Source organism: Podarcis tiliguerta (assembly GCF_965153285.1).
Source record: "Podarcis tiliguerta genome assembly, chromosome: 4".
NCBI lineage: Eukaryota > Metazoa > Chordata > Lepidosauria > Squamata > Lacertidae > Podarcis > Podarcis tiliguerta.
In genome coordinates this window covers 859,890-872,143 of record NC_139537.1, presented here as the reverse complement: position 1 = coordinate 872,143, position 12,254 = coordinate 859,890, and the positions used below count along the sequence as shown (strand labels likewise).

The 12,254-nt window shown below is 58.2% G+C and overlaps 1 protein-coding gene across 2 annotated transcripts; it reads left to right on the top strand.

Annotated features, from left to right (window-relative positions):
* The first annotated feature begins 995 nt into the window (after positions 1 to 995).
* Positions 996 to 11,616, top strand: LOC310675485 (uncharacterized protein). 2 transcript variants are annotated; one of them, XM_083436141.1, is made up of 4 exons: positions 996 to 1,091; positions 2,982 to 3,481; positions 5,634 to 5,866; positions 7,339 to 11,616. In XM_083436141.1, the coding sequence occupies exons 2-4, from the start codon at positions 3,090 to 3,092 to the stop codon at positions 10,302 to 10,304; spliced, it is 3,591 nt and encodes a 1,196-aa protein (XP_083292267.1). In that variant the 5' UTR covers positions 996 to 1,091; positions 2,982 to 3,089; the 3' UTR covers positions 10,305 to 11,616. The 2 variants fall into 2 exon arrangements, with proteins under 2 accessions (XP_083292267.1, XP_083292266.1); XM_083436140.1 differs by lacking the exon at positions 996 to 1,091 and adding an exon at positions 2,136 to 2,234.
* The last annotated feature ends 638 nt before the right edge of the window (positions 11,617 to 12,254 follow it).

Here is a 12,254-nt window from a genome sequence, read left to right as displayed (position 1 = left end):
GGAATAAGTCGCAAAGGCGGTTCTGGGCTGGGTCTCCTGGTAACCACTGAAATGCCAGTCTGGGGGTTAGCTAGTGTGCTGCAGAAGTCAGAGTGTGGGACCAAGACCTGGGAGACCAGAGTTCGAATCCCACCCCAACCCCCCCCCCAGCCCTGAAGCTCAGTGGGTGACCTTGTGCCAGCTACTCACGACCCCTTTGACTGGCAGAATGGGCACTGCCAGAGGCGACACCTGACGCCCCTTCTGCTTTTGTAAGCACTCCGTATTTCAGTGAGGCAATCCTTGCACTTTGGAACTTCCTGCCACATGACATGAGACGGGCGCTTTGCAGGGCTCTTTCCAGCACCTTCTAAGCACCTTCTACTCCAGACAAGACCCCCCAAACGCTCCCAAAGTCAACGCCAGCCTGGATCTGTTTTTTCCAGCCTGTCCTTGTTCCAGCTTTCCAAAAGTCTTGCAATCTTGCTGCAAATTTTCCTAATGGATAATTTCATTGTTTTTATGTTTTTTGGAAAGAGCTTTGAGGCTGCTATTGTTTCACGATCAAGAGGTGTGTAAATTTTATGGAATAAGTAAATACTGGAAGAAGATTTGATTTTTTTACATTTTAACAATGTATCATCATGAAAAAGAGAGGAAAGGATGGGGGGGGGGAAATGAGCGGGGTTTTTTTTGTCTTGATCTTGCAGGGCCCCCCCCGACCTCCGCGCACCACCCAACCAGCGAAGAGCCAATCCAGGCATGGTCACCCCCCACCCAGGGACCCCTTTGCAGACCAGCGCCTCCCCCCCAAAAGGAGCCCAGGCTCAGCAACGGGGACGCCGCCCCCCCCCCCTTGGCAGGGGTTGCAATTGGGGGCAGAGACTTACTCCCTAGGAAACGCGCCCCGGAGCGGGGCCGGGCTTGGCAGGAGCCTCCTTCTCGGCGGCGGCGCTCCGCACGCGCTCAGAGGCGCCCTCGCCTCCGCCTCTGCTCGTGCACAGAGGGAGGGGGGGTCCCCGCGGGGCCGCCTCCCCCTTCCTGTCTCCCGGCCGGAGCGAGCGGAAGTTTGGCGGCTGCCCGGCCAGCCGAGGAAGGAGGAGGAGGAGCAGGTAAGCCGGATTGGGGCGGGGGGGGGGGAGAGGAAAAAGACACGTTGCCGGGGGGGGCAGGAAAATCTGGCCCCTCCCCCTCCCTGCGGCCACCTTGCAGCGCCCCTCCCCCAGCCAAGGAGCCCCCCCCCCCGCAAAAGCTGCCCATTCTGCAGCCCCCCCCCGAGACAGGCTCCCCCCCTTGAGCTCTTCAGGCGCCCCCTTTTTGCTCCCTCCCCGTTGCGAAGTGGGGGCGCGGGGGGAAGACGGGGGTCTTTATCTCCTGCCCCCTTCAGCCCCCCCCCCAATTCCTCTTCTGAGCTCCGCCTCCCTGCAGGGCTGGACGGTCCTTGCCTCGCCAGCCCCCCCACCCACCCCACCCCGCCGGGTGCTAGGCGGGAGGGGGGCGCACACGGGGGTCTTGTGGGGAGAGGCCCGGCCGAGCCCCCCCCCGCCGTCCCCTTCCGCACCCACCCACCCACCCTACGAGCCCTCCGGCCCCGCTCCGCGAAATGGCCCCATTTCACAGCTTCCGAGGGAAAGTCGAGGCTTGGCTCCGTCTTGCCCCCCCCCCCCGGATCCTGCATTCCTCGGCTTGCAGAGCCTGATTCTCTCCCCCCCCCCCCCCCAATCGGGCTTCCTGCTCCGTGCAGGGCAAGACCAGGCAAGACTCGCCCTGGGCAATCTCTCCCTCCCCCGCCCTTTCCTGCCTCCTTCCCTATAAATACCGCGGTGGGGGGGGGGCAGAGGGAGTGTCTCCCCATTGCACAAGGTGCGGCTGGGCATGTCTGCAGCGGAGGGACTGGCCCGGCCTGGCTGTGCGCCCCCCCCCGGCATGCAACACCCCTTTCCTTCTTATGGGGGGGTGAGCTCCAGGGCTGGGGGTGCGGAAGCACATCCTGGTTGGGTCTGATCGGGAGAGGGAGGGAGCCCGCATCCTGCTTGCCCCCCCCCCCCCGCAGCGTCTACAGCAAGAGCACCTTGGGCAGGAGGGGGTTACTGGCCCGGCTGCTGAGGGTGGGGTGGGGGGATGAATCAGCATCCGCTGCTCCTGCTGAGGCAGCCGCCCTCAGCACCCTGCCCTCAGCACCCTGACCGGCCGGGCCCTTGGGTGCCGGCAGAAGGAAGAGAGCGGCCGGAGGGGGAGAGATTCTGGCAGCAAAGGTCAGCCAGTCTTGGGGGGCATGGAGGCGTGGGGGGCTGTTCAAAGAAGGGGGTGCCGTGGGTAGGACGGTCAGACTCAGACCCTTGACTCCATTGAGATCAGTGCAGCCTGCTCTGACCGGCAGCAGTTGCCCTCCAGGTCTCTTTCTCCCACTGGGGACCTTCTGCACTCCAAGCAGGTGTTCTGCCCCGGAGGGAAAGCCTTTCTTTGCAGCCCTGGGGCCACAGAAAGCTGACTCAGGCACCCAGCCCATCTGGTGCAACACAGCCAGCACTGGCTGGCAGCTTCTCTCTGGAATTTTGGGCAGGGTGCCCCTCCCAGGCCTCCCCAAAGATGCCGCCAGTTGGGGTTTGTGCCGGCAGGCGCTTTCCCACTCCGCTGCCACCCCTTGCCTCTGAGAGGAAGCCCAGCAGAGCGTGAGGTCCTCAGGGTCGTGGGTTCAAGCAGCGGGTTGGGCAGGAGAGCCCTGAATTGCAGCGGGTTGGTTTGGATGACCCTTGGGGTCCCTTCCAAGTCTCCCATTCCTGTTAGTCCTGGTTCTTTAGGAAAAGCTGCCTGGTAAAGGAACAGAGGAAGTCAGGCCCTGGGGAAAACTCAGCATTGCTTATTCTGACTGGCAGCAGTGGGGGGGGGGGTCTGTCTCCCAGCCTGGATTGGCATTCTGCATGCCAAGCGGGTGTTCTGCCCTTGTGCCCCTTCCCCACTGCCACCTGGCTTAACCCTCTCTCTCTCTCTCTCTCTCCTAGGCTTCTCCCCCGCCCCACTTCCCAGCCCCCCACCTCGCCTGCGGAACCGGCCCTGACCCCTCCCTCGGTGCCACCACTGCCCGGACCCCGCCATGCCCCGGGCCTGGCATGGAGCCCTCTGGCAGCCTGCTTCAGGGCAAGCCCTTCTACTGCCGGGAGTGGGCGCTGGGCCGGCTGGCGCTCAGCCTGGAGGGGGGCGGGGGCGTGCTGGTGACGGGGGGGCCGGGCAGCGGCAAGACGGCCCTGTGCACTGAGGCCCTGTGGCCCACCTCCGAGGCGGGGCGCCGGGTGGGGCTGGGCGAGAGCGCCTTGGCCTGGCACTTCTGCCAGCCCCACGATGGCGCCACCTGCTCCCCCCGAGGCTTCCTCCTCCGGCTGGTGGCGCAGATCCGGCGGTGCCCCCTGCTGCCCGGGTACGGCGAGCGCCTGGGCCGGGCGGATGCCCAGAGCACCCTGGAGAACGCGCAGTGCAAGAAGGACCCGGACGAAGCCTTTCGCAGGTGAGAGAGAGCCCCCGCCCTGCCCCCCCCCGGGGGGTGGCATCCTGGTCGCCCCGCTGTCCAGAGGGCAGAATCTCTTCCTCCTCCTCCTCCTCCTCCTCCTGGATCAGGCCCGTCGAGTCGGGCATCCGTGTCTCGCAGTGGCCAAAAACTCCTCAGAATACCTGGAAATTGAGGTAGACTGCCACTTCACCTGGAGGCTCCACAAAGCCTCAGAAGAGTCTGGTGGCTCTCAAGGGGGATAAAAAGCAATCATTTGAAAAATAATAATGGATTTTTTAAATTTAAAATAAAATGCTATTGGAGGAAAAAATATTCTAAAGATAGTTTTCTATTTAAGTTACATTATAGTCTAAATAAAGGCTATTCATTAGGAAATAAGAAATTTGTTTTTCATGTGTGCTAAAACTCAGTCTGAGTTTTTTGTTTGTTTGTTTAACCACATCAGTTAACCCACACGGATACATTTGCTAGAACGTTATTGTTTTAGTTAAATAAATTGTTATTAAGGAATTTTTTTCCCCTCCTTCCGATAAAGTACAGCAGAAAAGTTGTCCAAATATAAACAGTTAACTTATTAACCCTCACAATAATTTCATAATTATCTGTCTATGTATTTCTAATAGTATAACCAAATAAGTGTAAAAAACTACTCTGGGAATTTATTAGTTCAGAAATGAAACCTTAATCTGGTTGTAAATATTAAGTATATACCAGCAAGAATGAGTCTTTCTGTAAAATAAATAAAGCAAATGATTTAAATCAAATCCCCCCCGCCTGCAAGCAAGCTCTGAGCCCAGGAGTCTCCACTTAACTCACCTTTCCTCCAAACTAAAAAGCCCCCCCCCCCCCGTTGAATTGATCTTAATGCTGCCAACCTTTTCAGCTGTACACAATTCCCCCCCCCCCCATATATTCCATAAACATTTTCCACTCTTCTCTATACGTGTTTTCTTCTTGTTTTCTTACTCTAGATGTTAAGTCTACCAGCTGCACATATTCCATCAGCTTAAGTTGCCGTTCTTCTTCGGTTGGGACCTCGCTCGTTTTCTTTTGGGGGGCTAACGAAACACGTGCCGCAGTATTGGCATACATAAATAACCTTTTCTGGCACCTGGGAATTCCAGTCTGAATTATCCCCAACAGAAAAGACTCTGGGTTTTTTTTGGGGGGGGGGGAGTACTTTTAAACATTTTTTCCAATTCATTATAAATTATTTCCCATTTTTTTACCCTTTCACAAGTCGACCACAGATGAAAGAATGTCTCTGGGTCTTCCCCATTTGCAATATTCACATTGTGTGCCCCCCCCCCACTTTCTTTCTCTTCCTTCCTTTTTCCTTTTTTAATATATTTTTTATTAGGAATTTCAACATAACACTTTAAAGATATATCATCCTCACCCCCCCCCATTTTTTCCCTCCCCCAAAAAAGAAAAACCCTCCCTCCCCCCACCCCAGACTTCCCTCAGCTCCTCTCTCTGTGTTTTCAACACTTGTTATTCTCTGCATATTATAAAATTGTAAAGATCCTTAATTTATCTATATATATGTTACCAAGAAAAAGTTTGTGCATGTTTATTCAAAACCTGCCAAGGAGCCCAGTTCATTTTGTTGTTTCTTTAAGTACCGTATTTTTTGCTCTATAAGACTCACTTTTTCCCTCCTAAAAAGTAAGGGGAAACGTGTGTGCGTCTTATGGAGCGAATGCAGGCTGCGCAGCTATCCCAGAAGCCAGAACAGCAAGAGGGATTGCTGCTTTCGTTGCACAGCGATCCCTTTTGTTGTTCTGGCTTCTGGGATTCAGAATATTTTTTTTCTTGTTTTCCTCCTCCCAAAACTAGGTGCGTCTTATGATCTGGTGCGTCTTACAGAGCAAAAAATACGGTACTTTATAAAAGGTTCCTTATCACGTAGTTTATGAGTCAATTTCGCCAATTCCGCATAGTCCGTCAGTTTCTTCTTCCATCCTTGTGCTATTAAGACTCTTGAAGATGTTTTTCAATTTCCTTGGCAGGTCTTCTCCTACAACCCCTAACAAAAATGCTTCAGGCTTTTTTTTACAAATGTTAATTGGAACATTTTCTTCAACTCGTCGTACATCATTTCCCAACTTTTTTTAATTTCACCCTTCCTTCCTTCTTCCATCCACAGGGCCGTCCTGCTGCCCCTGCTGGACCTGCCGCCCCCCGCCAAGCCCCTCCTGCTGGTGGTGGACGCTCTGGACGCCGGCCAGGCGGAGCGCGAGGAGGAGCGAGCCCCCCCTCCGGGGCCCAGCCGGACCATCGCCCAGCTCCTGGGGGGCCACCTGCAGCTGCTGCCCCCCTGGCTGCTCCTGGTCTGCACTGCCCGCTCCCACAGCAAGGGGGTGCTGCGCCTCTTCAACGGTGAGGGGGGACCCGGCCGGAGGGGAGGGGGGCCAGGGACTTGGGTCCCCCTGGGTCTCTAAAAGCCTTCAGATATGGCTTCAGAAGTGCAGCCCCCCTGCAATGCCCAATTTGCAGCTTCTCTTTAACATTAATCTTCTTTAAAGTTGTATATCACCATCTGGGATAGCTCAGTTGGAAGAGCATGAGACTCTTAACTTTCAGGATTGTGGGTTCGAGTCCTGTGTTGGGCAAAAGATTCTTGCTGGGGTGGGTGGGGCATAAATAAATAAATAAATTGTTGTTATTATTATTATCATTGCATTGCAGGGGGTTGGACTGGATGGTACCTTCTAGTTTTGCAGTATGATAATTTAGAACTTAGATAATTTAGAAGTTAGATGCAGGTGGCGCTGTGGGTTAAACCACAGAGCCTAGGACTTGCCGATCAGAAGGTTGGCGGTTCGAATCCCCGCGACAGGGTGAGCTCCCGTTGCTCAGTCCCAGCTCCTGCCAACCTAGCAGTTCGAAAGCACGCCAAAATGCAAGTAGATAAATAGGTACCCCTCTGGCGGGAAGGTAAACGGCATTTCCGTGCGCTGCTCTGGTTCGCCAGAAGCGGCTTAGTCATGCTGGCCACATGACCCGGAAGTTGTACATCGGCTCCCTAGGCCAGTGAAGCAAGATGAGCGCCGCAACCCCGGAGTCGGCCACGACTGGACCTAATGGTCAGGGGTCCCTTTACCTTTACCTTAATTTAGAACAGTGTTTCCCAAACTTGTGTTTCCAGCTATTTTTGGACTACAGTTCCCATCCTCCCTCACCACTGGTCCTGATAGGTTGGGATGATGGGAGTTGTAGTCCAAAAACATCTGGAGAGCCAATCTCCAACTGGAAAACTTTTACTGAATATATGGGCGATAATTGTGCCTGGGTGAAAATGTTGGCAGCATTAAGATAAATTCAACAGGCTAAATAAGTTTTGGTGGATGCAAAAGTGGAATTCTGATTGGTTTAGGTTTTTGTAAAATATGCGGGGATTTGTGATATGTAAAATGAACCATGGAAAGGGAAGAAGGGAAGTCTTGATATATTAAGGATGTAAAGCAAGATTTTTAAATTGTAGTTTAATAAAAATTATTAAAAAAAACAGCTGGAGACCCAAGTTTAGGAAGCACTGATCTATAATAATGATCCTGAAACAGTTCACAGCATAAAAATACAGAATAAAACCACAATGTAACCATAACCTTTAGTATTTTTAAAGCTTTTTGTACTTTAAGTGGTGAAAGCCGCCTTGAGGAAAAGATGGCATATACAAAATATTATTACTATTTCATGGCACTTTCCAGGGTGCCCCTGTGGGCGCCAAGTGCAGCTGACTGTTGGCATGCTATCCCCACTTTTCGGGGGCTCACATTTTTGTGGGGGGGCTTTCTGGGGGGAGACCCAGCCCCTTCTCACCCCTCGCTTCTCCCCTCGATCCCCCGCAGGGTTCCGGCGCCTGTGCCTGGACGACCTTCGGCGGGAGCCGGTGGTCTGCGACGTCCAGCAGTACATCCTGGCGCGGCTGGACCGGGAGGAGCCCCTCCGGCGCCACCTGACCCGCGACACGGCCGAGGCCCTGAGCCAGCTGCACATCAAGAGCAACGGGTGCCTGCTGTACCTGGAGCGGGTGCTGGATGGCGTGGCGGGCGAGCTGGTCACCCTGCGGGAGGTGCGCCACATCCCAGGCACCCTCTACGGCCTCTACCTCTGGCTGTGCCAGCGTCTCTTCCCGGGCCAGGACTTTGCCCTTGTCCGCCCCCTGCTGGAGGCCCTCCTGGCCGCACCGCGCCCCCTGCGCCCCATGGAGCTGTACGCCGCGGTGTGGACTCGCCGCCCAGTGCCCCGGGAGGAATTTGAGGGCTGGCTGGCATCCCTGGCGCCGCTGCTGCACCAGGGACCCAGTGGCACCTGCATTCTCTTCCACGCCAGCTTCGCCGAGTGGCTCTGCGATGTCAAGCATTGCACCCAGAGGTACCTCTGCTGCCCAGCCCGTGGGCACGCCTCCCTCGCCATGAGCGCCTCGTGCCGCGCACCTGCGCTGCTGCCCGAGCAGGTCCATGAACTGGCACACCACCTGCTGCACGCCGAACTGGGCATGGAGGCTTGGCAACTGGCGCTGTGGCTGGTGTGGTGCGGGGCGCCAGTCGAGCACTGCCTGGAGCCTGAGGAGGCGTTGCTGCTGCCCCTGGCACCCGCGGTGCTGGAGCTTCTGGTGCTGGCGGGGGCACAAATGGGCTCCCAAGGGCCTGGACCGTCCCTTCAACAGGCCCTCGAGAGGGAGGACTCGGTGCGGTTGCTCCTGGAAAACGGCGCCAGCGTCAACCAGCGGGACGTCACAGGGCGCACCCTGCTGGCCAGCGCCGCTCACAGCGGCAACCACGAGGTGGTGGGTCTCCTCCTGGCACGTGGGGCACAGGCCGAGGTCCCAGACCGGCACGGGCAGACGCCCATGACCCTGGCTGCCCGCCAGGGCCACACCAAAGTCCTTCTCTGTTTGTTGGCACACGGTGCCCAGGTAGATCGCCCTGACCGGGAGGGCTGGACGGCGCTGCGGGCAGCCGCCTGGGGGGGCCACGGCGAGGCCGTGGGGATCCTGCTACGAGCTGGCGCCAACGTGGACTGTGCTGACGCAGAAGGGAGGACGGCGCTGAGGGCGGCGGCCTGGGGCGGCCACGAGATGATTGTTGCCACGCTGCTGGAGCATGGAGCCGACCTCAACCGGGCAGATACAGAGGGGCGCACGGCACTCATTGCGGCGGCCTACATGGGGCACCGCGAGATTGTGGCGCTGCTGCTGGCGCACGGAGCCCACGTGGACCACGCTGACATGGACGGGCGCACGGCCCTGTCGGTGGCGGCCCTGTGCGTGCCTGCCAGCCGCGGCTATGCCAAGGTGGTGGAGCTCCTCCTGGACTATGGGGCGTCCCCGGGGCACAAGGACCAGGATGGCATGACCCCCTTGCTGGTGGCCGCCTACGAGGGCCACGCCGACGTGGTGGAGCTGCTGCTGGAGGCCGGGGCGGACGTGGACGAGGCCGACGGGGCTGGTTGTACTCCTCTGTTGGCAGCCGCCTCCATGGGCCACCGGGCCGCGGTGGACACCTTGCTGCTCTGGGGGGCGGCCGTCGACGGGCTGGATGGCGAGGGCCGCACGGCACTGGGTGTGGCCGCTGGGCAGGGCAGCGAGGCAGTGGTACGGGCGCTGCTGGAGAGAGGCCTGGACGAGAACCACCGGGACGCCCTGGGCTGGACCCCACTGCACCTAGCCGCCTGGCAGGGCCACGCCAGGACGTGCGTCGCGCTCCTGGAGGCCGGGGCCCGTGTGGCGGAAACAAACCGAGACGGGAGGGTGCCCCTGATGCTGGCTGCCCAGGAGGGCCACACGGACACCGTGCAGCTCCTGTTGGACCGCGGCTCCCCCATCGACCACCAGGGCTACGACGGGCTCTCTGCCCTCTCGCTGGCCATGCTGGGGGGCCACCGGTCCACGGCCGAGCTGCTCCTGCGCAAGGGGGCCGACGTCAACCTCTCGGACGCTGAGGGGCGCCCCATGCTGTACCTGCTGGTGCTCGAGGGGCGCCTGGAGATGGCGGAGTTGCTGCTGGAGAATGGGGCTGGGCTAGAGGGGCAGGACGCCCAGGGACGCTCAGCCCTGCACGTGGCCTGCTGGCAGGGCCACGCCAAGGCGGCGCAACTGCTGCTGAGCTATGGGGCTGACGTGGACGCGTTGGACATGGAGCACCGTTCTGCCCTGCACCTGGCAGCCTGGAGGGGCCACTCCCAGATCGCCCAGCTGCTGCTGGAGGGCGGGGCTCAGCCTGACCATGCCTGCAACCAGGGGGCCACGGCACTGGGCATCGCCGCCCAGGAGGGGCAGGCAGAGGTGGCAAAAGTCCTGCTGGAGCATGGGGCCAGCCCTGGTGTCCTTGACAGAGCTGGCCGGACCCCACTGCGTGTGGCGGCCAAGCGGGGCCACCGGGACGTCCTGCGGCTGCTGGAGGGGCATGGGGCTGCGCCCGGCTCCCCGGGCTCCGTGGGCAGCTCCCCCTCGGCCTCGCTGGACTCGGCGGCAGGCGAGCACCCCAAGTCGCAGGCCTCCCTCTGTTCCTCGGGCGCCGCCACGTCCTCCACTTTCCACTCGCTGGCCACTGCGCAGACAGTCCCCGTGGACACCCTCAGCTTCGCCCAGCAGATCCAACAGCACTCACTGCCTCGCCGGCGCCAGGCTGCCCTCGCTGCCCCGTCCCGCCCCACAGTGGCTCAGGACAAGCACAACGGGGAGGCTGTGGGGAGCCCCTTGCTCCTCTCCATCGACACCCTGGACCCCCACCTGCACCTCAAGGCGGCCATCAAGCTGCAGTTCGAGGGCCCCACCTGCGGCTACGAGTACAAGCAGGAGACGCCCCTCTGACAGGCACTGGGGGGGCAGGGGCATTTTCGTGAGCGGGTCTGCTAATGCACAAAGGCCTTGGTGATGGGCACTGCCACCACTTGGGGGTGGGGTGTCTGGTTGTCTCTCCCAGGACGGCACTAGTGAGGAAACGGGTTGTGGGGTTAGGCTCATGGTCTGTGGGGCAGAGACCAGGAGGCAGAAATCAAGCCCGGCTACATAGCACAAAGGATCACCATCTAGGGGGCTGAGCAGATAGGGGCATGGCATGACTAGGTCTGTTTGGGGCACTTTCCCCACGGCTCCCGGCAACACAATCAAGGTGCCTTGGACTCCAGGTTGCCAGTTTGGGAAGGTGGACAGAACACATGAAAAAAGTTAACAGCTCCTGAACTTGAACTTTGGGGCTGTGGAAATGGGGTTGGAGAAGAGCCAAATTCTGTGGTTAGGATTTCATGGGAGAGGAAGGTGGGGCATGTACAGAGTGTCTTTTAGCAGGGAGGTGCCCGCTGCGTCTTCCTGGGCTGGCTTGAGGTCCAATGCCAGGCTTGCCTTAACCACCACGCCTGCTCTCTCACCGGGAGGTGGCACCTGCTCTGCCATGGGGTGCAGTTGAGGGGGCCATATCAGTGGGAGCCCATCCCCAAAGGGGTTGCGCACCACCTGTTCAACAGTAGACCGCCTGCCGCCACCGCCTCTAGGCCCAACCAGAAGTAGAGGGGGTCTCTAGCTCTCCAGAGCGGGGCTGGCAGTGCAGGTTCTCGGCTTCTTTCCCTTCAGTGCCCCCGTGGTTGTGTTTCAGAACTTGCATTGTCGGGAGGGACCACTGGGTCATCTAGCCCAACCCCACGCAATGCCAAGACGGGAGAAAAAGCACAGGGGGCCTTCTCCGCAGCCACACCCCAAGAAATACCCATAGCCCACCTCTCCCGGGGTCCCTGGCTCAGGCCCTGCCTTTGGGCCCCGTGGCCCTTGGGTGCCTGTAGGTGGCAAGCCCCTCCCCCACCCCTGGTGCTGTGACCATATGCTGCCTTCATTGGTGTCTTAGCCACTTCTTTAATGAGTTGCCACAAGTGACTTTGGAAGCACTGGATACCAAAAATGGCTGGTGGGAGGGAGAGCGGCCGCCCTCCTTCCCTTGTGGGGCAGCCCTCTCCCTGCCCAATGCCTCCTGCCTGCCTCTGGGAGCCGGCCAGCCATTCTAGGGGGGGGGGTCGCCTCCTTGCTGGGGCCCAAGATGCTGATCATGGTGCTTCGTTGCTTCTCCAGGGACCCTCGTGGCTCTCCTTGATTTGCAGAACTCCCACCATCAATAAAGGTCCAACTCTGGAAACATTCTTGTCCTGGCATCTGTTGGCAGGGTGGGTGCGGGGAGGACTCAAAGGGTGGGGAACGTCCTTGCGTGCAGTGGCCTAGCAAGGGTTGCCGGGGCCCGGGGCAAAGCAACCAGTATGGCGCTCAGATCAGAAGACCAGTTCCAGACATTTTGAGCTGGCAAGACAGCTGGGGGGCAGGACTGGGGGGGCTTCCTGACCCAGAATATCATGGAAAAGTTCATTTATTTCAGTAATTCAACTTAAAAGGTGAAACTAATATATGAGATTATAATATTAAATGAGGCATCATATATTAGTTTCACCTTTTAAGTTGAATTACTGAAATAAATGAACTTTTCCACGATATTCGAATTTTTCGAGTTTCACCTGTATCTAACATATCGTGATATTTAGCCGCTGATCTCTTGCAATGCTCAGTGGCCAACCAGAGGCCCAATGGGAAGCCCAAAACCAGGATCCCGAGTGCAGAAGCAACTTGCTGCTATTACTCCATGGAGGCAGAGCTGAGCTGCTGGGGCCAGAAGCCACTGAGAGGCCCCCCCCCAATTCTATTCAAATTCTGGTTGCGTTAGAATTCGTCCGATGCAACAGAAATCAAGCCGAATCTGAAAATTTCAAAGGCAGCAGATTATTG